The 20,259-nt window shown below is 47.8% G+C and overlaps 1 protein-coding gene across 4 annotated transcripts in view; it reads right to left on the reverse strand.

Moving 5' to 3' along the window:
• The window catches only part of TOLLIP (toll interacting protein), a 695,464-nt gene that overhangs the window by 130,828 nt on the left and 544,377 nt on the right, over nucleotides 1–20,259 (reverse strand). For all 4 annotated transcript variants that reach the window (XM_069623970.1, XM_069623969.1, XM_069623971.1 and 1 more), the window contains exon 5: nucleotides 18,040–18,130. In XM_069623970.1, the coding sequence (XP_069480071.1) occupies nucleotides 18,040–18,130 (91 nt within the window). The remainder of the gene's footprint in view (nucleotides 1–18,039; nucleotides 18,131–20,259) is intronic.

The raw sequence follows: 20,259 nt of genomic DNA on the forward strand, positions 1-20,259 counted from the left end.
TCTCTAGCAGGTCTAGAATCTTCTGCAGGAGGAGCGGATCTGGAAAACTCAGTTGTTCCCCGGTGGATGACTCCGAGGGGTGTGTCAGAAAAGGCAGGCAGTAACCTTGGGCAACTGTCTCCAATGCCCAAGCATTTGACGTAATAGTCTGCCATTCCGCCAGATGTTGAGTTAACCCGCCCCCTACTGGTGTCTTGTGAGGAGAGGCCTCAGAGGGGTTTAGAAGCGGCTGACGCAGATGCCGAGGGTAAAGATGCACCTGCTGCTGCGGCTTTTGTACCTTTAACCCGTCCACCACGGGTGAATCATTTTTGGCCCCTTTCAGCTGGCTGTCCTCTGCCTTTTCCCAATGCAGAGTAAAAGTGAAAGGACCTACCCCTCCAGGAGGTTCCTGAGGGGCGATTCGGAGTCTGACGGATTGCAGCTCCAAGAGATTTTGCTGCTGCCTTAGATGTTTTTAACTTCTACAGGCTGTCATCAGCCTTCTCACCAAATAAAGAAGTTCTGTCAAAGGGCATATTCAAAAGTGTGGTCTGTACATCTGGAGCAAAACCAGACTCTCGCAACCACGCAAATCTGCGGATTGTAGTACTTGTCGCCATGGCCCTGCTGATACCGTCAGCAGAATCAATGCCATTTTAAAGAGACTCGCACATTGCATCCTTCCCATCCCATCTTTAATGATGTCTAAAAATGCTTCCCTTTCCTCTCCTTCCGGGAGACAGTCAGCCGCAGATGAAGCACACTCCCGAAGTGTATGGCTGAATCTTGCAAGCGTGCAAGTGGCGTTAATAGATTTAAGCGCCATGCTACATGCCGAAAATACTTTTTATGACATAGCGTCAAACCTTTTATCATCCCTGTCTTGTGGAATAGTAGGGTGTGCAGATCTACAATTCGATGATGTTGCTGCTTGTACAACTAAAACCCTCTGGGGTTGGATGTTTGCTCATATATTCAGGGTCAGAAGCAGATATCCTGTATTTGGCAGATAGTTTGTTAACTGCCGGGATAACTTCAGGAGCTTCCCAATTAGCAGAGATTTGTCTTTGCAGTGTAGTATGAAAAGGAACAACAGGATCTTCCTGTGGACCTTTAACTTAAATGTCAGTAAGGTCATCCTGCTGAAAAGAAGGTGAAAGTGTAGACCACCCCATGAACTCTATTATTCTGGCCATCAGAACCCTATAAAGGGTCTCAGCATGCTCCCCAGGGTCTGGTTTAGCAAATTCTACTTCTGGAGAAGTATCTAAACCACTTGCCTCATGTAAAGAGTCTTGAAGATCCTTTAACCTGTTCTCTTCAGAGATAAATTCCTCTGGTCTGGGTGTTGTGGTCCTTTACAACCCAAAGGGTCTCTCATGGTCGGAATCCTCCCCTTCCTCATATATAGAGGACAAAGCTCTAAAATAATCAGACCTAGCGTATGATTTAAAACCCATTTCTAGAGCAGAAGAGGCCAGATTTGTTGTCACCGGTTGAGAAAACGTCGAAGTTGTCGACGTGGAAGTCAAAGGCTTCGACAAACCCGAAAAGGGCGTCGAAAAAGTTTGAAGAGACCTCTAAGTACTCGGGAGGATCGGAATCCTACTCGGAGTCGTCGAAGTTGTCGACGGCATCCTCGAGGTCATGGTCGAGGCCCTCGGCACCTCTACTGACTGAGATGTAGTGACAGTAGTAGGTCTGTCTTATCGGAGTCGACAGTGGCGTCAAAGACGGTGTCGATGCAAACGATTTATATGTCGACGGACCCTTCGATAAAGGCGTTGATTACGCAGATTTGTGAGTCGAAGAAACCTTCGACGACTGCGTCGATGACGTGGTCTTACTGCCTTTACTCGAGGGTTCATGACGGGCAGTTTCTTTCGCCGGGTGCAACGACTCGCAGCGTTTTGATTTTTCGGGTGTTTCACCCAGGGTATCACCTTTAGCCGTCTCCAAGGGGATCGAGGCCGCTTTCTTGAAGACGCTAAGCATTTTCTTATGGAATTCCTCCCACTTAGCTGGAGAGCTGTGTTTTGTGGGGCAGGTGACCCTTTCCGGGGAAATAGAAGACGAAGAAGAGGGAGATCTACAACGCCTCTTTTTCGAGTGTTTCGATCTCGAAGACTGATGGAAACCGCTTTGAGACCTTGAACGGGAATGTTTCATCTGACAGCGAGGAGATGAATGTCTCGACTCTGCCGAGGAAACTTTCGAAGGAGTAGAAGTTTTAAGAGTCTTACCTCTTTCTAGCTTCCCCTTATGCTCCTTCAAGGCTTTCGCCATCATGGACATACAGTCCTCGCATTCCGAACAGTGATGCTCTGTTCCCAGGCACCACAAAGAGATCCTGTGAGGATCTGTCAACAACATTTTCTTCCCACAATCGCAGCACTTTTTGAAGCTGGACCGTGGGGTCAACGGTTCAGATGAGGAAGCCATCGAATAAAGTATGATATCTTCGAGGAATAAGTAGAATCTACTTGAAGAAAACTGAGCAACACGATTCCGAGGCCCACGAAGTGCGGAAAAACGGAACTGAGCAACGGTTGCTGCGCGATTCCATTTATATGCACGGGGCCACTGAATGGTGCGAGCAAGCGCCAAGGTTTGTGAGCAATACGTTCCTGGTTCACAGGAAAAAGAAAGTAAAACCCGTTTGTAATTTGAAAGACCTCAACAGTTTTGTGACATACAGCTACTTCAAGATGGAAGGTATCCATCAGCTAGGGGACACCCCGAGAGAAGGGGACTGGCTAACGAGAATAGACCTAAAGGACCCATACCTCACAGTACCAGTAGAGAAAGTATATCACACCTTTCTAGCATTTAACTGGGAAGGGCAATTATGGCAATTCAAAACTATGCCCTTCGGTCTTGCATCAGCACCATGGGCTTTCACCAAACTGATGAAGCCAGTGACAGCAACCATCCTGGAGAAAGTCATTCTCATCATTATCTACTTAGATGACATCCTGCTGTTAGCAGACGACAGAGAAACTCTAGCATATCAGAGGGCCTGGGTAAGCGGCCTGTTGACATCTCTAGGCTTCTTGATAAATCTGTTGAGACATATCAATTTCTTGGAGTTTGTGGTAAACACAAACAAAGCCATGCCCGAGTTGCCAGCAAGAAAGATCAGGGATATCAAGAGAGATCTGGCATTGTCTCACCAAGCAGTCTCCCTCCGAGTACTGGCAAGGATAGACAGACTGTTAGCGTCCTCTATTCACGCCATATTCCCAAGGCCTCTGCATTACAGGGAGTTGAAGAGGTTGAAGATCAGACATCTTCAACGAGGTCTGCCAGATCATCAGACGATACAGTTCGATCAATGGCTGCACAAAATGGAAGCGTGGAACTGGCGTGCCATTTTTGGAGACCACCCAGACCTCATAGTGGAATCAGATGCCAGCAGAGCAGGCTGGGGAGCACAGTGCGGCGCATTAGAAATAGGAGGGAAATGGAGCTCAGAAGATTTACAGCTTCAGATAAACTGTCTAGAACGGTTAGCTGGGTCTTTTGCGATAAAAGCTTTTATGAAAGGAAAAGCGAACTGCTGCATTCTACTGAAGATGGCCAACAATCCAGCAGTTCGATATATAAACCATCTCGGAGGGACACAGTCCAGACTCCAGGCAGGATTAGCGAAAGACTTTTAGCACTATTGCCTGCAAGAGGGAATCTCTGTAACAGCCGAGTATCTTCCAAGAGTGTTCAATACAGGGGCACAATGGAACTTGCAACATCTGTCAGACTCAATCGACTGGAAGCTCGTCAAGGAAGTGTTCAGTCGATTAGAACGGATAAATCCATAAATCCCTAATCTAATCTAATATGGGGTCCTTTTCACACAGAACTTTTCGCCTCCAGACTAAACGCCCGGAAGAGCTGCTATTTCAGCTGGATGCTGGATCCCGGCAGCGAAAGGGAGAGAAGCGTTCCTGCAGAACTAGAGCGGGGAAATGCATTACGCATTTCCATCCTTCATGATGATGAGCAGAGTGCTAGCGAAGATGCACAGACAACAGGTGACACTGATTGTAGTAGCACCAATGTGGAAGTCGTAAGTGTGGTTTCCAGCTCTGAAGGAACTTTCCCTTTCCATGGATTTCCCGTGGATTCTCTGGTCTGAGCAACACCTGTGCCCGGACCCAGCTGGGTAGTTTCATCCTCTGAGTGAAAGGAACACTCTCACTGGTAGCGTGCAAGGTATTAGGCAGAGATGGGCTATGCAGGGAATTTCGGAACAACCTACAGGGCTCATTGCGGACTCGTGGGCTCCCTCAACTCGGAGGAGCTACGACGCGGCTTGGGGCAGGTTGTCGGCATGGTGCGAAAGGAGAGGTCTGCCTCCCGCTTCTGCCCCTGTAGTGGCAATCCTCAACTTCCTAGCTACGCTTTTGTAAGAAGGCAAAGCTTTCAGGGCCATGGGAGTATATCGGTCGGCAATATCAGCAGGACACAAGCAAATGGACGGTGCACCAGTAGGGGACCAACCAGCAATAGTAAGGCTCATGAGAGGGGCTCGATTTTGAATCTCCTATAGCCCAAAATACAACCAGATGTGGGACGTGAGCATAGTAGTACGATTCCTAGTGGACTGGCCGCCCAACAAGTATCTATCCTTGACTCAAATCTCTGGGAAACTGGCCATGCTGCTGCGTTTGGTATCGTGTAGGAGTATTGGATGTCAGGGCACCAGACATAGATAAGAAGGTGAACAGACCAGATGGGATTACCTTCACCCTGGATGTTGTTTCCCTCGTAGTGTAGAGTTCCCATCTCTCTGGCCATTTTGAGGATCAAGTCTCTGTCCCAATAATTAAGCAACCGGGCGATGATGGTCGGGCGGACCCCCCGGTTTAGGCATCAGCCAGGGTGCGATGAGCTTTTTCCACCAGAAAATGATCTGAAAATGATGCAGTACTAAAGAGGGACTGTAGGAGGGCTTCAACATTGACTTCCATTGGACCTTTACACAAGGACTCTGCAACTCCAACTATGCGGTTGTTCTTCCTTCTGGATCTGGACTATAGATCCTCGCACTTGCCTCGAATCTTGGACAGTTCTCCTTTCAGTTGAGTATGTTACAATTGGTCGACGCGACCGCGTCTTTGTTCACACTTATCCTGACTTCACTTTCCGTTATACGGTCACTTTTTGTCCAATTTTGCCTTGAGCGACGTAATGGTGACTAAAATATCATCCAATTTGACATTGACTGATAGGAATCCGTCCTGCACAGTGGCGATTAGGTGGTCATCTCTGGGGTACGTTGCGGATGTTGTTGGGGTGCACTGCTGTTGACGCCCGGGTCTGGGAGCTTGCAAACGAGTCCACCGGGCCCTTCTTAGGACCAGCGGCCTTTGTCATTGTCAGATTTCCGTGTGTCTGATGCCCAGTGGATTGCGTGATGTGGCCCACAAATCTGTGTCAACAGTAGGATAGTTATCAAGGTTCAATTACTTTGCAAGCGAGATGTCTGCATGTAGTTCTGCTTCGTTATAATGGGGTTTTCGTGCCAAAGATGTATAGCCCCGCCGATGGTCAAACCTTTACACCACTTCTGACAGGGCATTTAATATTTGTTGTGCATTTGGCTTCCAGATTGGCGGGGGAATCTCCTTCACAAACCAGAGCTAACAGTGTCTGCCTTAATAGTAGAGGATCCATAGCAGGGTTTAAACTGGTACGTGTTGTTGAATGGTTCTGTGCTGACCTTCCTTAAATGAGCTATATTTAATAGTGTACCCAATCAGGGGTTCCCGCCAATCTCAGTGCAACCGGGGGCCCAGCTCAAGCGGTTTTCGTTGGGGAGGTAGATCATGATGTTCACTGTATTGGACCCGCTAGGCCACCAAGTCTCATCAGCCAGGCGCCAGTAATTTCGGAGCAATTGGTGGTGCTCCAGCATACACAGGTCTTTCTGTATATCCACACTGCGGTTTCAATAAATGTTCAGTGTACAGTCCGCTCCTTGTAATGGGGTGGATTGTGTTCTCTCACATAATCAGATGGATGGTTGCTGTTACTCCGGAGCACGTATCTGTCTGCTTTTGCACTAATATTGTTTACTGGATGCGAGTATCTGCAGCTTCAAGCGCTGCCCCCCGCCCCCGCTGTTCCATGGCTCTATGACCTCACCCACTCAGGTTGGGACCGCGCCAGCCTGCGTGTCAGAGGAGTTGTTATTTTTATCGGGATGATCGACAGTTGCACGTGTGGTGCGGGGCACATGTGAGAATATTGAACGTTGCCCCCTTTGCTGCGTACCATATTCCCAGCTGGGTGCCAGTATTCACAGAGCGATCAACAGTGTTCCAACACGCTCACATTTTCTGAATATCCACACTGCGATGTACAATAGGTGTTTAGTATACAGTACACTTCATAGAATGGGGTGGATTGTGCTCTCCCACGTTTTCATGAGGATGTTTACTATTACGCAGGATCTAGTACAGTGATAGGTTTCAACAGTTGTGCCGAATAGGTTAATTATAGATTGCGGTCCCCGCAGCTTTGAGCAGCCCCCTACCCCTGCCGTCTCATGGATCTATGGTCTCTACCCAAACTGGCCGAGACCACACTGGTCCACGTGTAGCAGGAGTTGTTATTTCAACAGGATGGTCAATGACGCCTGCAAGCGTGGTGCAGGCTACACATTGGGGTGTTAGCCGTTGTCCCTTTTACTGGTTGGATAAGTATCCGTGGTGTTCTGTGGCAAAATCAGTAATGGGGCCAGGGTGTAGGCAAGGGAGGGGGGGTTGTTGCCTTACCCACTGCACTCTTTATGGTAGTCCAAGTGAGCTCATCTAGGGTTGCCAAGGTGTAGTCAGGCCAGCTCCACACTGTCAGCCGCCTCTGAGCTTGATGGTGCAGCTACAGGAGGCGGCGTGGGAGAGGCAGTGGCCTCTGATCAAGGTTGGTGAGAGCCGTTGCTGTTATCTTCAGTGTCCCTCTTGCCGCACTGGCATGGCCGCGACCACCGAACCTGGTCGCACAGCAGCTGGATCATCTGTGCATGGTAGCACAGGCCAGCCTCCGAGACCTCCGCTGGATTAAAAAGGCAGGTTCGCCGCTCCAAGGGTCAGGGGGCGCACACAATCCAAGTGCGGCAAAGGCGATGAGCATCAGGGAACAGTATTGATAGCTGTTCCAGGAGAGCTAGTCGGTTCATGTTCCACACTGGATCTTCAGCACAATAATCAGCGGCCACAGCGTCTCGTAATGGAGTGTTTCACCCTGCGTTATACTATGCAGTGCGCCAGTCTCGTTTGGCTCTTCCCACTCTGCGGCCTTCGGAGTTCAGCTCCCCCTCCGGCACCAACAACCTACAGTTCTCGTGGTCGGCTCACTCACTGAGGTGCCTCCGCTCACACGGTCTCCAGTCGAATTGTCTTCAAAATATTTGCCAGATGTTCGCCAACCCTTGATGCACAGGAATTGTTACGATTCGTATCACTGGGTGGCTCTGTGACGGATACTTTCCAATTCAGGATATGGCTCGGATCAGTGCTCCAAGATCAGGCAGCCATCACATGCCTGCGCAACAGCGCCCCGTTGGTGGTGCAGCATTTTTAAAAACACGACTTCCAGAAGACCAATTGAATCTAAATGTACCCATAGCTAATTCCTGTCGACACAATCAAAAGAACTTGAGAGGTCCATAAACACTAGCAAAAGTGAACAATTATACACAGTACAATATTTAATCAGCGCAAGGGACAAATTATGTACTTATTTTATTGTGCCTAAGCCTTTACAAAACCCAAACTGTGTAATAGATTGCGGATAGCATAATTTAGCCCAGCTTGAAAGCATTGCAAAAAGAAATCCTGCAAAAAATTTAGAAATAGCATCCAACAGAGAGATTAGGCAGTAGCACATACAGGCATGCTGATTACTCATTAAAAATTGGAACCGATCCAGAATGTTTAAAACTGTGCAAGAATTTGCAGCTCATAAGACAATGTTAAACACAGATCTTAGTAAGGGAGCCAAAAAAATAATATCAAATGTATATAGCCATTTCACCAAAAGGAATGTCCCTATGATCAGGTTGCCTAGAAGGCATGGGAATGGGCACCTAGTCCACACGTTCGCTACCTTAGTCTCATGGAAATCTTGAAAGCATCAAAAAGGTGGACACGAATCAATATAGCAGCAAGAAATGATTCATTTCAGGCATCTTGAAGCGGCATGTGGCTCCGAAAGATCAGACAGGCAATGATGGCTTTGAATAAGGCAGCTAGAACAGCTGGTTCATCAGGCATAGCAGAGATCTAGGGCAGTCTGGTGTGTGAAGCGTCAGCAACTCGGACAGGGTTTTGGATCGGTCTCCTCTCAAAACAGTCCTAAATGCTTGTATATGAAAACATGAGTAAATGCAGTGCCAAGGATAATGACCCAGTACTAAAGAATGCTGGTGGGAGAGGGAGTATCAGGGGGTCTATAGAAAGAACCCCGGAGCTGGAAATCTCCATTGCACTTCCCTCACAAGCGAATTACCTACTGTCTTTGTTTTAGCTCCCTAAGGGTTCTGGTCAAATGGTCCCTGGTGCAGGCAATTTCCGAATATGTCTGGCTGGTTTCCTTTTGGTGGGTCAGGGACATTCAAGGAAGGGATCATCTACCTCATTTGATCAATATCTGCACCACTAAGAAAGAACAAGTTACTTATCCCAGGTAACTTTCTTTCAACTGGATGTTCCTCCAACGTATTCCTCATCTTTGACATGTAGTGTCCACAGCTCGGCTGCTTCGTAATGTTTTCGGCAGAGGGCTCCCTGCGTCAATGGCGTCGGGTCGATGTCCCTCAAAGGCCTCCATTGAGGGTGAGGTCATTGGATGTTACAACTAGCATGCACAGTGCCTGTAGCCTCAGTTCTTGTTTTTCCCCCCTCCTCGTGCAGCAAAGTGGCCACAAACCGTACTCAGCCTTGTTCGAACGAAAGCTGTAATAGCATTGGAAATTCTACAGAGGTGCAGGTTGGGAGGGTGATGAAGAATACATTGGAGGAACATCCAGTCGAAAGAATGTTACCAGGGGTAAGTAACTTGTTCTTCAAATGGATTGTGCCCTCCAACGTATTCCTCATCTTTGACAGACTCCCAAAGCAGTATCCATAATTGGAGGAGGGTGAAGAATTTAGGAATGTTCGAAATTAAAGGGCAGAATAAAGGACTGCCTTACCAAACGCAACATCAGGAGCATGGGAAGTATCCAGGGAATAATGCCTGGTAAATGTGTGTATCGAAGATCATGTTGCAGCATCACCTATGTTCTTTACAGGGACACGCCTTTGCAGGGCCGTCAACGTATCCATGCCCCTGGTTGAATGAGCATGCAAGCCCTCAGGAGGGACCTTGGCAGCCAAAGTATATCATTCAGAAATAGTGACGATGATCCACCTAGACAAGGTTTGTTTAGGCACAGCCTGGCCTGGTTTGTGCCCAGTATATCCCACAAAGAGTTGCTCATCCACTCTTACCTTAGATATTCTGGAAATATAAAAGCTCAAAGCTCTCCTAGGGTCCAACCTATAAAGCCTCTCCTCTTCCTTACTAGGATGCGGAGGAGGATAGAAAAAGAAAGCCCGAAACGCCCTTAGGCAGAAAGGAGGGTCTGACTCAACACAACCCGGTCCTTGTGGAATACAGTAAAGGGTGGCTTGGAAGAAAGTGCCTGCAATTCTCTCACTCTTCTTGCAGATGTAAGAGCAATGAACGTCACAGTCTTAAAGGTTAACAGCCTCAAAGTGCCACATAAGTGCAATGGTTCAAATGGAGCACCCATCAGAAACTTTAAGACCAAGTTAAGGTCCCAAAACGGAACCTAAATGTTGAAGGCGGGAACGCATTTGTGAGCCCTTTTAGAAATTGAGTAACCAAAGGAATCTTAAAATAAGAGCAACCTTCTGATGAGCGTTTAAAGATTGAGAGCACTGCCAGGTAACCTTTAATGGTCCCCACCTGAAGACCCTTGTGGGCTAAAGAAAGCAAAAAGGACAGAACGTACGGAGTTGAACACTGAAAAGGATTAAATTATTTTCTCTGCACCAGTCGCAAAACTTATACCAACGGTACAGAGACTTTGTTGCCGGCCGCCTGGCCGAAAGCAACACCTCCATAACGTCATCCGGGAGGTCCCAAAACTTGTACCTCAACCTTTCAGAAACCATGCGTGAAGGTTGACAGTCTTGACCTCTGAATGGAGAACCCGACCCCCCCCATCTCGTGAGAGAATATCCTCCCTTCGGTGGAAGACACATCGGAGGACAGATGGACATTTCCAGAAGATCCGGGTACCACAATCTCCTGGACCAATCTGGAGCAACTAGGATCATGCGGGACACGAACCGTTTTAACCTCCTGAGAACTTGAGGAATGACGGGGACTGGAGGAAACATGTACTGAAGCGAGAATTCCCAATCCACAACGAACAAGTCTCCTAGAGCTCCTCTCAGAGGAAATTCCCTTGAGCAGTACTGCTCGCACTTCCGGTTGGCACCGGTCACTAACAGATCCACCTGTGGTGTTCCACAAAGGGCGAAGATCTCTTGAAGGACTTCCCGAGCTATTTCCCACTCGTGGGAGACTGCGCTCTGCCTGCTCAGAGCATCCGCTGCCGTGTTCTCCTCTCCGGCCAGATGAACCGCCATCAGGGAGATTCCTTCCTGAATTGCCCAGAACCAGAGCTGCATCGCCTCTCTGCCCAGTTGTAGGGACCATACACCACCTTTCTTGTTGAGGTAATGCATGGCCACCCTGTAGTCTGTCATTATCAGGACATTCTTCCCCCGTACAGACGGCAGGAAAGCCTTCAGTGATACCCCGATTGCTCTCAGCTCCAAAAGATTGATGTGAAGATTGGACTCCAACGGAGACCAACAACCACTGATGGTCGGATCGTTGGCGTGAGCTCCCCACCCTGTGAGGGAAGCATCCGTCACTACAGTTACCTCCGGCCAAGGTTGCCAAAAAGGTTCTCCCTTCATGAGGTTTTCCTTGCAGGCCCACCACAGAAGATCCTGAGAGACCCTGACCAGAACCTGAAGGCGATCCGACATCTTGTCTGAGAATTGGGACCATTGAGTGCTGAGCGCCCCTTGAAGGGACCTCATTCACAGACGGGCCTCTGGCACCAGAAAAATGAAGGAAGCCATGAGGCTGAGCAACCTTAAGAATTCTAAGGGCGGCAGATTATGGGCATTCTGAAATTTGGTAAGCATCTGGAGAATGTTCTGACCCCTCTCCTTGGGTGGCAAGCACTTCCCCAAGGACGTGTCGAAGACAGCCCTGATGTACTGGAGCTGTTGGGAAGGTGTAAATTGAGGGAGAAGCCCAGTCTGTGAAGGACGTGACAGGTAACGTTGAGATGATCCAAGCCTTGTCCGGGAGAACAAGCCCTGATCAGCCAATCGTCCCGGTATGTGAATTCCCCCCCTCCTGAGATGCGGTACCACTACCACCATCAGTTTGGTGAATACCGTCCGGGCGGAGGTCAACCCGAATGGCAGGACTCAAAACTGAAAGTGCAACCCGCCAATGGCGAACCTCTTATTTCCTGTGCTTGGGATGGATCGGCACATGAAAATAAGCATCCTGAAGGTCCAATGACACCAACCAATCCTGAAGTTGGAGGGCCGAAAGGATCTGAGAAAGAGGGACCATCTTGACTTTGTCCTTCTTGAGGAACTTGTTCAAGTATCTCAAATCCAAGATGGGTCTCAGTCCCCTATCCTTTTTGGAAATCAAAAAATAAGGGGAGTACCAGCCCTTGTACCTCTCCACTACAGACACTGGTTCTATAGCACCTTTCTCTAGCAGGGTTAATATTTCCTGCACAAGGAGCGGGTCTGGAGCCCTCAAAGATAGTACTCCGGGTGGATTGTCGTGAGGCTTCTGTATAAAAGGAAGGCAGTAGACGTGGGATATTGTTTCCAAATCCCAAGCATCCCAAGTAATGGATTGCCATTCTACCAGATGCTGAGACAGCCTGCCCTCCACCGGTGAGCTGTGACCGAAGGCCTCAGAGTGGTTTTGAAGCAGTAGCAGCAGAGCCTGATGGCAAAGAGGCTGCTGCTTGAACGGCTTTGGCACCTCTACCTCGTCCACCACGAGGAAACTTACATTGGCCTCTTTGACCGCCCATTCCTCTCGCCCTTCCAAATGAGAGAAGTAACGAAAGGATCTACCCCTCCATTGCTGTTTGCTAGGGCGAAAAGGTTGAGGCTGCGTAACAGCAGCGCCCAAAGACTTGGCGGCTGCCTTAGAGGTCTGCAGCTTCTCAAGGCTCTCGTCAGCCTTGCTGCCAAAAAGGTGAGACCCGTCAAATGGCATGTTCAGAAGTCTAGCCTGCACATCCGGTGCAAAACCAGACTTCTGCAACCACGCAAATCTGTGTATTACGGTGCTCGTAGCCATGGATCTGCTGACACTGTCAGCAACATCCAACCCAGACTGAAGGGATTCACACATGGCTTCCTTACCATCCTTAACAATAGCTAGGAAGCCTTCCCTTTCTTCCCCCTTGGGAATATGCTCAGTCGCCATAGATCTACAATCCCACAGAGTGTACGAAAATCTTGCCAAGGCACAAGAGGAGTTGGCCGCCTTCAACAGTATACTCCCAGCTGAAAATACCTTGCACGCCCATCCATCCATCCATCCATGCGCTTATCTTCCCTATCCGGAGGCATGGTAGGTTATGCAGTCTGTTTCGAGGTAGCCGTGGCTGCCTGGACCACCAGACTCTCAGGAGTGGGGTGAGACGACAGATAGCTAGGGTCGCTACTGGAGAGGGTGGTATTTTCTGGTCAGAGACTTGTTCACTGCTGGATTAGTCTCTGGGGTTTCCCAATTTTTAGCCACCCGGTTCTGCAGAGCCACATGAAATGGCAATATGGGATCTGTAGGCAGACCCTGATGCAAAATGTTCCCAAGATCATACTGATCATAGTGGGCAGTAGGCCTGGCCCAGCCCAAATACTCCACCGCTCTCGACATAAGGTTTCGGTAAGAGGAGTCGGCATGCTCAGCAGGGTCTGGTCTGCCGAACTCCAGCTTAGTAGAAGGGTCTATACCATTTGCATTACATCCTACTCTCCTCTGAGATGAGACATTCTGGCACATTAGGAGTCCCGAAATGGAGACCAAAAGGAGCCTCACCTTCATCAGAGTGTTCTTCCTCCTCAAAAATGGAGGTGAGAGACTTTAAAAAAGTCTTTCTTCGGCAGAGGAGTACACCTTTTCTCAGGAACCACAGAGGGTTCAAAGTCGACAACTTGGACTTAGTCACCAGTAAATTTGGCACCAACGGCATCAAGGGCTGATCAGGGTGGAGGACCAGACAAGCACTGCCGTGGCGTCGACTGTTTCGATGGAGACGAAGACCGTGACCTCGCTTCACGTCTGAAGCGATCCTTAGCAACCTTTCCCGAACGAGGCCTCGAAGGCTCTCTATGAGGATTGCACCATTTACCTGGGCTCGAGGGCGCGCGAGTATCCGGCCGAGACCGCTCCCTGCCGGCTTCAACAGAAGGCGCACACGGGGCCTTGCCCTGCCTTTTCGGAAATGCCAAGCATTTTCACCCGGAAAGCTTCCCACGCCGCGGGGGCGTCGAAAGTTTGGACGGGCAACTCACCCTCTCGGGGGTGCCACCTGAAGAAGACGATGAGGAAGGCAACCTGCAGTGCCATCTCCTCGAGTGCTTCGACGAGGCGGACGAGTGGCGGGAACCACTCCTGGACCGTGAACGCTTTGCCTTCTTCCTCTGAGGAGAGTCACCTCTCGACTCATCGGTCGAAGGCCCAGCAGGTCGGGACTTAAGGGGCTTGGACACCTTGCCTACCTCGAGTTTCCCCTTTTGTTCCCGCAAGGCCTTTCCAGTCATTTACTGGCACTTGGAGCATGTATCCGTGTCTTGGCCCCCACCGAGGAACCATAGGCAGACAATGCGGATCCGCGATGGACATCTTGTATCCGCAGTCCTGGCATTTCTTGAACCCAGACAGAGTTGTCGTTGCAGTGGAAGACAAAGACATATCGCAGCGAATACTAGAAAGAACGAGGCGTGAAGAGTTTCATGAAGCAAACACGTTTGCGGAAAAACAGAACTGAGGCGACTGGCGCCGTGAATGCTACTTATAACATCCGATGACATCACCCTCGATGGAGGCCTTCGAGGGACATTGACCTGACGCAGGGCGCCCCCTCTGCCGAAACAATTCCAAAGCAGCCGAGCTGTGGACACTACATGTCAAAGATGAGGAAGACATTGGAGGACACAATCCATTCGAAATGGGTTTTACTGGTCCACAACTCCAACAAGAATATGGGGTTTCCACTATTTATAGGAAATTCCTTACTGGGGATTAGTGTCTTCCAAGCCCTATGCACTGGAACCAACAAGGATTACTTCCCAGAGATATGCACATCCTTTTAGTGCAGTTGACAGAGGCCTCCGCTATGACTGGAGTCACTTCAGGGCAGAGTAAATCATGAGGAGAGTAATCAAAATTATGGGAATAATCCTTCCTAGGTTATACTTCCTGGCTGACTTAAATCTACACATGTTGTGTCCCAGAGAACAAAACCTCTGTCTGTATTTAACTCCCCTTGCCTGATCACCCCTCAGCCAGGCCGTTCCCACTGAGATCTTTATAATTAAATCCAACATTTGGACTACAGTCCATCCAAATGTTGGTGAAGTACTAAAGTCTCACTTGAAGCACACAAAGGTTTTCCTGGTTATGACCAAAACCATACTTGATGAGGCATGATTTAAACAAATGTTTTTCATCTGATTAGCCAAGAGCGGGAAGCAATCTTTGGTAACTTTAAATCCGGCAAATCAGAGCTGGCTTTTACCTTTTCCTCCATAATATATTCTTCTTTGGCAGAATATTGCTACGCATTTAGAATTAGGCAAGAATTCAATATTTGGGATGCTAGGAACCTGCCAACCGATGCAAGCACTTGAAATGGGAAGGGAATTTTACAAGGAGCTTTAAGAAATTAAATAAAACCCTATTGTTGCCAGGAATATTCAAAATTAATCGCATGCTTGACCCATCTCTCTCCATTACTGATAGGACTAGAGGTTTCAATAGGCATCTGTGGGATATTAGTTTAGCACCCTAGTAGCTACCCAGCTTTTAGAAAGATTGCATGAAATGCCAATGCACATTTTCTGCATGCAAACCTTTGAAGTGACATCCTTTTTGGATCCGAGATGTGGCTAATTTACATCACAACTGCTGATAGGTCTTTGGGCTGTGTACATACATTTATCTACTATATGGATGTCAATGATTAGATTGAGTGTTGACTGCATCTTAGTTCAACTCAGGCTTTACTATGGAAACCATTTTTAATCATAAAAGCGAGGCTGTTTAGCAGACGTGACTCGGGCAGAATCCAGGCACTTGGGAAACCTGAAACTTGTAAAAAAATAAACAGGAGGTTTGCACTAGCAGAAGCCAAGTTGTCACAGGCAGCATAAATGTTGCATGATGTATGAACCTGGGGGTAGAAGCAGCATTTGGAAGGAGGCAGCCAGAGCAGCAGTCGTGTAACAAGACAGCCATAAGGAAAAGGGAGGGTGCTGGGTACGAGAGCCAGGGCAAGAGGACATTTAGGGCCAGATTCACAGAAGCGTTTTATAATGGGCAATCCCATAGGAAATCGCTCTGTGAATCCGGCCCATAGTCTCAACAGAATACACTCATCATCACTGTGTGATGATGGCTTGATTTGGCCGGGAGCCAATGACCTTTCATTTATCCTAAACAAACTATTAAATGTCTCCATCAACCGCCTGAAGCTCACTGTGACAGTCACTGGCACTCTTCTTCCATGCATTTGAACTTATTCACCACCAAGTGCAGGGAGATGTACGGGTTCTGTAAAGTTGGGGGTTTCTATGGGTGTTAAGATGGAGGAATATGCTACCTTTGCTTCATGCATGTCATCTGACAGCTCTGTAGGGTAGAGCGCACCAAACAGAGCACACATTCTGAGTCAATCCCCACAAAAGGCAATGGTCGACATTAAAATATATCAAAATAAACTATAGGAAAGGAATGCATGGCATATCAGGGGAAACACAGCGTAACTTCTGAGACAAATCCTTAGATGTCATCACTTCTCCCTGGGGGCAGGTGGACCCTTCCCATGAGGCCAGGGAGGTGAGGCCGCTACCTGATAGTCCCCCTGGGGGTGGTACACAGCGGGAAGATCTCATGGGGAGAGGCTGCCCTCCCCCTCTGGGGACAAGGATTAGCATTTAGGGAGAACGCAGTACGACATCTCTCACCCAACACACCTCCATACCCTATACACCCCAAGGTCATCCCTAACCAACTCATGTATAAGTGTAGGGCCATGGAGTTGAAATCTATTGAGACGAAGAACAACAGACTACCTTAGGGAGGCTTGTCTGATGAATACAGAGAGGAGGAGGAGGAGGAGGTGGTGCAGAGTAAAGAGGACCACCCCGTGGAACAAAGATGGACATTCTAGTCTTTCGGCAGTGGAGTGTACAACCAAGTAACTGGTTGTTGAACAATAAAAGGGAAGAAGGACTAAGGGGAAGAGACGTGAAGCAAGAAGCTGCAAAGAAGGTGCATGCAGAGTGAGAAGCCACAAGGAAGCAGTCTGCAAGGAACTGTCCTGCCCTGTTGAGGAGAGCAGCCGGTGTCCAGCGTGAGAGTGGAAACCACAGAACGATAACCAGCGAGAAGCAGAGCAAGGTGGGAAGACGCCAAAGGATTTCTCAGTTTGCCACTAGAAGACCAATCAAATCCTGAAGCCAGGAAGACACACGAGCACCGCGACTGCAGCAGAGACCAGCCCTCGGAGCCCCAGAGGTGCACCCAGAGCTCTAGAAGTCCCGGCAAAGTATCTAAAACCCTGAAGAGGTAAGGGGAGATATGAGAGAGCTGGAGGGGACAGAGGGGGCAACACAGGATAGGGTGGTTCTCCCAGGACCCAGTAACAAGAAAGTTATTGAAAAAACCAGAGACGGTCTGGGAGCCACACCCATAAAACAGGAGCAATATATGCCATATTCTTCATGGTAGTACCTGGCAGGAGAGTGAATCAGGTCTACCAGAACCAAACTATAGAGAAACAAGGGTCTGGGACCCACAACTAAAAGAAAGGAGAGAAAGAAACCATCTTCCTCATGGCTGTACTTAGCAGGAGAGTGAACCAGGTCTGCCCAAGTCTGAAGAGGAGGAAGCCAGGGTCTGGAACCCTCAAAGTAAAGTCAAGAAAAGCCAGGGGAAGGGAGTCATTGCCCTTGATGTTGTGAACTGTGCAACTAAAGTAAAAGAAAGGCCAAGCGAAGGGAGTCACCCCGCCTGTTGCTGTGAAGTGAGAAACCCAGTGTATGACAAGCCTGGCGAAGGTAGTCATTCCCCTTGGTTGTGTGGAACTATGAAGTCAATCTAACATGAGAAGGAATCCATTCCCTTGGCAACCAAGAACAGGGGAAGGGAGACATTCCCCCTGATGAGGAACTTGCAACCAGAACTGTGCCACCCAGTCCAGGATGAGGGAGTCATTCTCCTGGACCAAGAACATTGGCACAACCTTTAGTTTAGTTATAAGTGTAAGGGACGCTTTGAAACAGGACGGTGGACTATTTAAATTACTAGGACATTCTGACAAACCCATTAGTACTTTTGTTGAGGCAGGGAAACCCCTCATAGATGTAGGGAAAGATAGGTTTTCTATTTATTTGCATAATGAATAAATGTTTATAGCAAACATTTTGCCACCTGTGTGTCAGTCTCCTTCTGCACCCTTATAGTTCTCCCATGTTAGCTGGCCACGGAACATGCAATTGCTTCTGTTTGCCGCCACAAAGAACATTCACAGAACACAACTTGTCAAATGGAGGCATCACCAATATTTCAAAGCTCTCTCACCAGCGCTGCCACTGCAGTTTCAGCATTGAAACTGGTCACTCATGTTTGCCTGTATTTGAAAACTCAAAGAACACCCTAAATTATACTCTAAGACATGCATAGGGCAAAGTCACACACCTGCAATAGGCACATAGCCCACTCCCTGCTGATAGACTGTAGGCATCAGGACCACAGGTTGGGGCTGCATCATCATGGCTGCTGGCAGGGTCTGTAGATGGAAAAAGAAGGCAGAAAGCATGTATAAGAAGCCTCATTGAGAACAGCAGTTTGTACTTAATAAAGTGAACTCATAAGACAGTGACACTTAATTGGTGAACTTTAGGAATGGCATGCACTTACTCATGGTGGAGCAGGTCTTTAACACCATAAGATTGTTATCATTCTACACTCACCACAGAGATTAGAAGCACTGATCAACTACAAACACCAGAGAGTTTTCTCAAGTCAATGAGTTACTGAGCACATCGGACAGGACATCTCTCAAACAGTAAATGAGAGGCAGGCCTACCACTGAATTGATTTTTAAGCATGTTCTGTTAACACTATGCACATTTTTCATCACATGAGCAACTAAATTACTAAGTAATGGATGGATAGTGATCAATGCTTTAAAAATATTTTTTTTACTTAAAATAAACAGGCATACTTCTGGCACAAACTTCACTGAGCACTGAAAACTATTCATTTTCATATTTGTTTAGTGTTTACAAAAGTTATCACATTCTCAAGGCATGCCCAATAACAGTAATTACAGTGCAAGTGGAAATGTGTAAATGTCAAATAAAGGCAGCAAGAAACATATGCAATATTATGGTTCTAGTAAACATTGTGCAAAAGGTTAGGAGACTGTTTAAAAGACAAATAATTTAAGTTTGGATAGACTTAGTATATAATGAGTAATTATTGAGTAATGCAATATTATGTACTTATGCAAATGTACAACACACTATAGTATGTGAAAGAGTACTTACTGTCAATGCACATCTAATCAATGATTATGTTACCAACACAGCTTCACTTAAAGAGGGCCATGACACCTACCTATCTAAACACAGCCTTGATATCCTTCTCAAAATCTAAGGCACAATAGGAAAAGGATGTTTACCTTTAAGACTGGTTTCTTCGGGGATGGCATCATTCAAAGATTAAACATTCAAATTATCTGAATATCCTCCAATCGGCTACATTTCATTTTTGTGGCCCACAGTCTACACTTAAATAAACAAAAAGTGCTGCTCAGACACTCACAATTTTCTATGGAGCAAAGGAAAGGGAGATAAACATGTACAAGGCAAATAAACATGCATGTGAAATTCTGGGCGCTTACCCTCTATCCCCCCCTGTTGTATTGTAACCATATGCATGGGTGTAATTTCAGAGGGGACTCTGCTCTGGGGACTGTCCCTTTCACCCTTTGTGGGAATGTAAAATGTCATCCTCCAACTTTTGAATAATTGTGTTTGCAAGTCATGAATACAATAATTATTCTGATGTGCCTCTTGCTTTCAGAGCTGAAGCAGCAGATAACATTGCCTGTAAAGGGCACTGGAAATATGATATCTGAAGAGCCCCTTCATCTATGGATAGTGCGTAATAGCACCGTTTTTCAGTTTAGTATAAAAGCTAGAAAGGTTTAAACAGAGTGACTCAAGATTGTTGGGAGACAGTGAATGGATGTGTGACAAATTTCCCTGCCCAGTTATGGGGCATTCAGTGGGGTGTCAAAGGGGATGGGGGCACAGGTGCCCCCCACCAGATAGGTGACGATGGGTCTGGGGGTGGCATGGGAAGGATCCTGTGATCAACCTCACTTTGACTCAATCTCAGGACAGGGAAGAGACATTACCAACAAATGTAGGTATTTAAAAAAAAAATAGGACCCGGAGCTCCTGCATGATCAGTGCCCATCACGCAGGTGAAGGAATCCTATCCAAATCTACAGAGAGGGAGAGAGGGATCTGAATAAGGATGGAAAGCAATGTATGTCCATCCAGCACCCGACCACACAAGGCAACTACTCTCAGTAAGGAAGATCTAAAATACAGGAATCCACCATGGGTTGCAGGATCGGGGTATGCCAACCAGAGAGAGAGAGAACCTTCCACGCAGATGGACTAGCCATCTCCAAACCCAACATCAGAATTGGAATTATTCTCGAGGTGGGGCTGACCAGCCAATCCTTAGACCAGCTGCCTGAAAAGACACCAGAGTTCTGTTCCACAGCGAAAGGTTGTCAGGCAAGCACAGAAAGAGGACGGCTTAAGATTCTTGAGCCAACCCAAAGTCCGACATCATGGTTGTAAGCCATCACGGGTGGACCCTGACCATCAACCCCCA

Source organism: Ambystoma mexicanum, chromosome 11 (assembly GCF_040938575.1).
Source record: "Ambystoma mexicanum isolate Mex_15411 chromosome 11, UKY_AmexF1_1, whole genome shotgun sequence".
In the NCBI taxonomy this organism is placed as follows: domain Eukaryota; kingdom Metazoa; phylum Chordata; class Amphibia; order Caudata; family Ambystomatidae; genus Ambystoma; species Ambystoma mexicanum.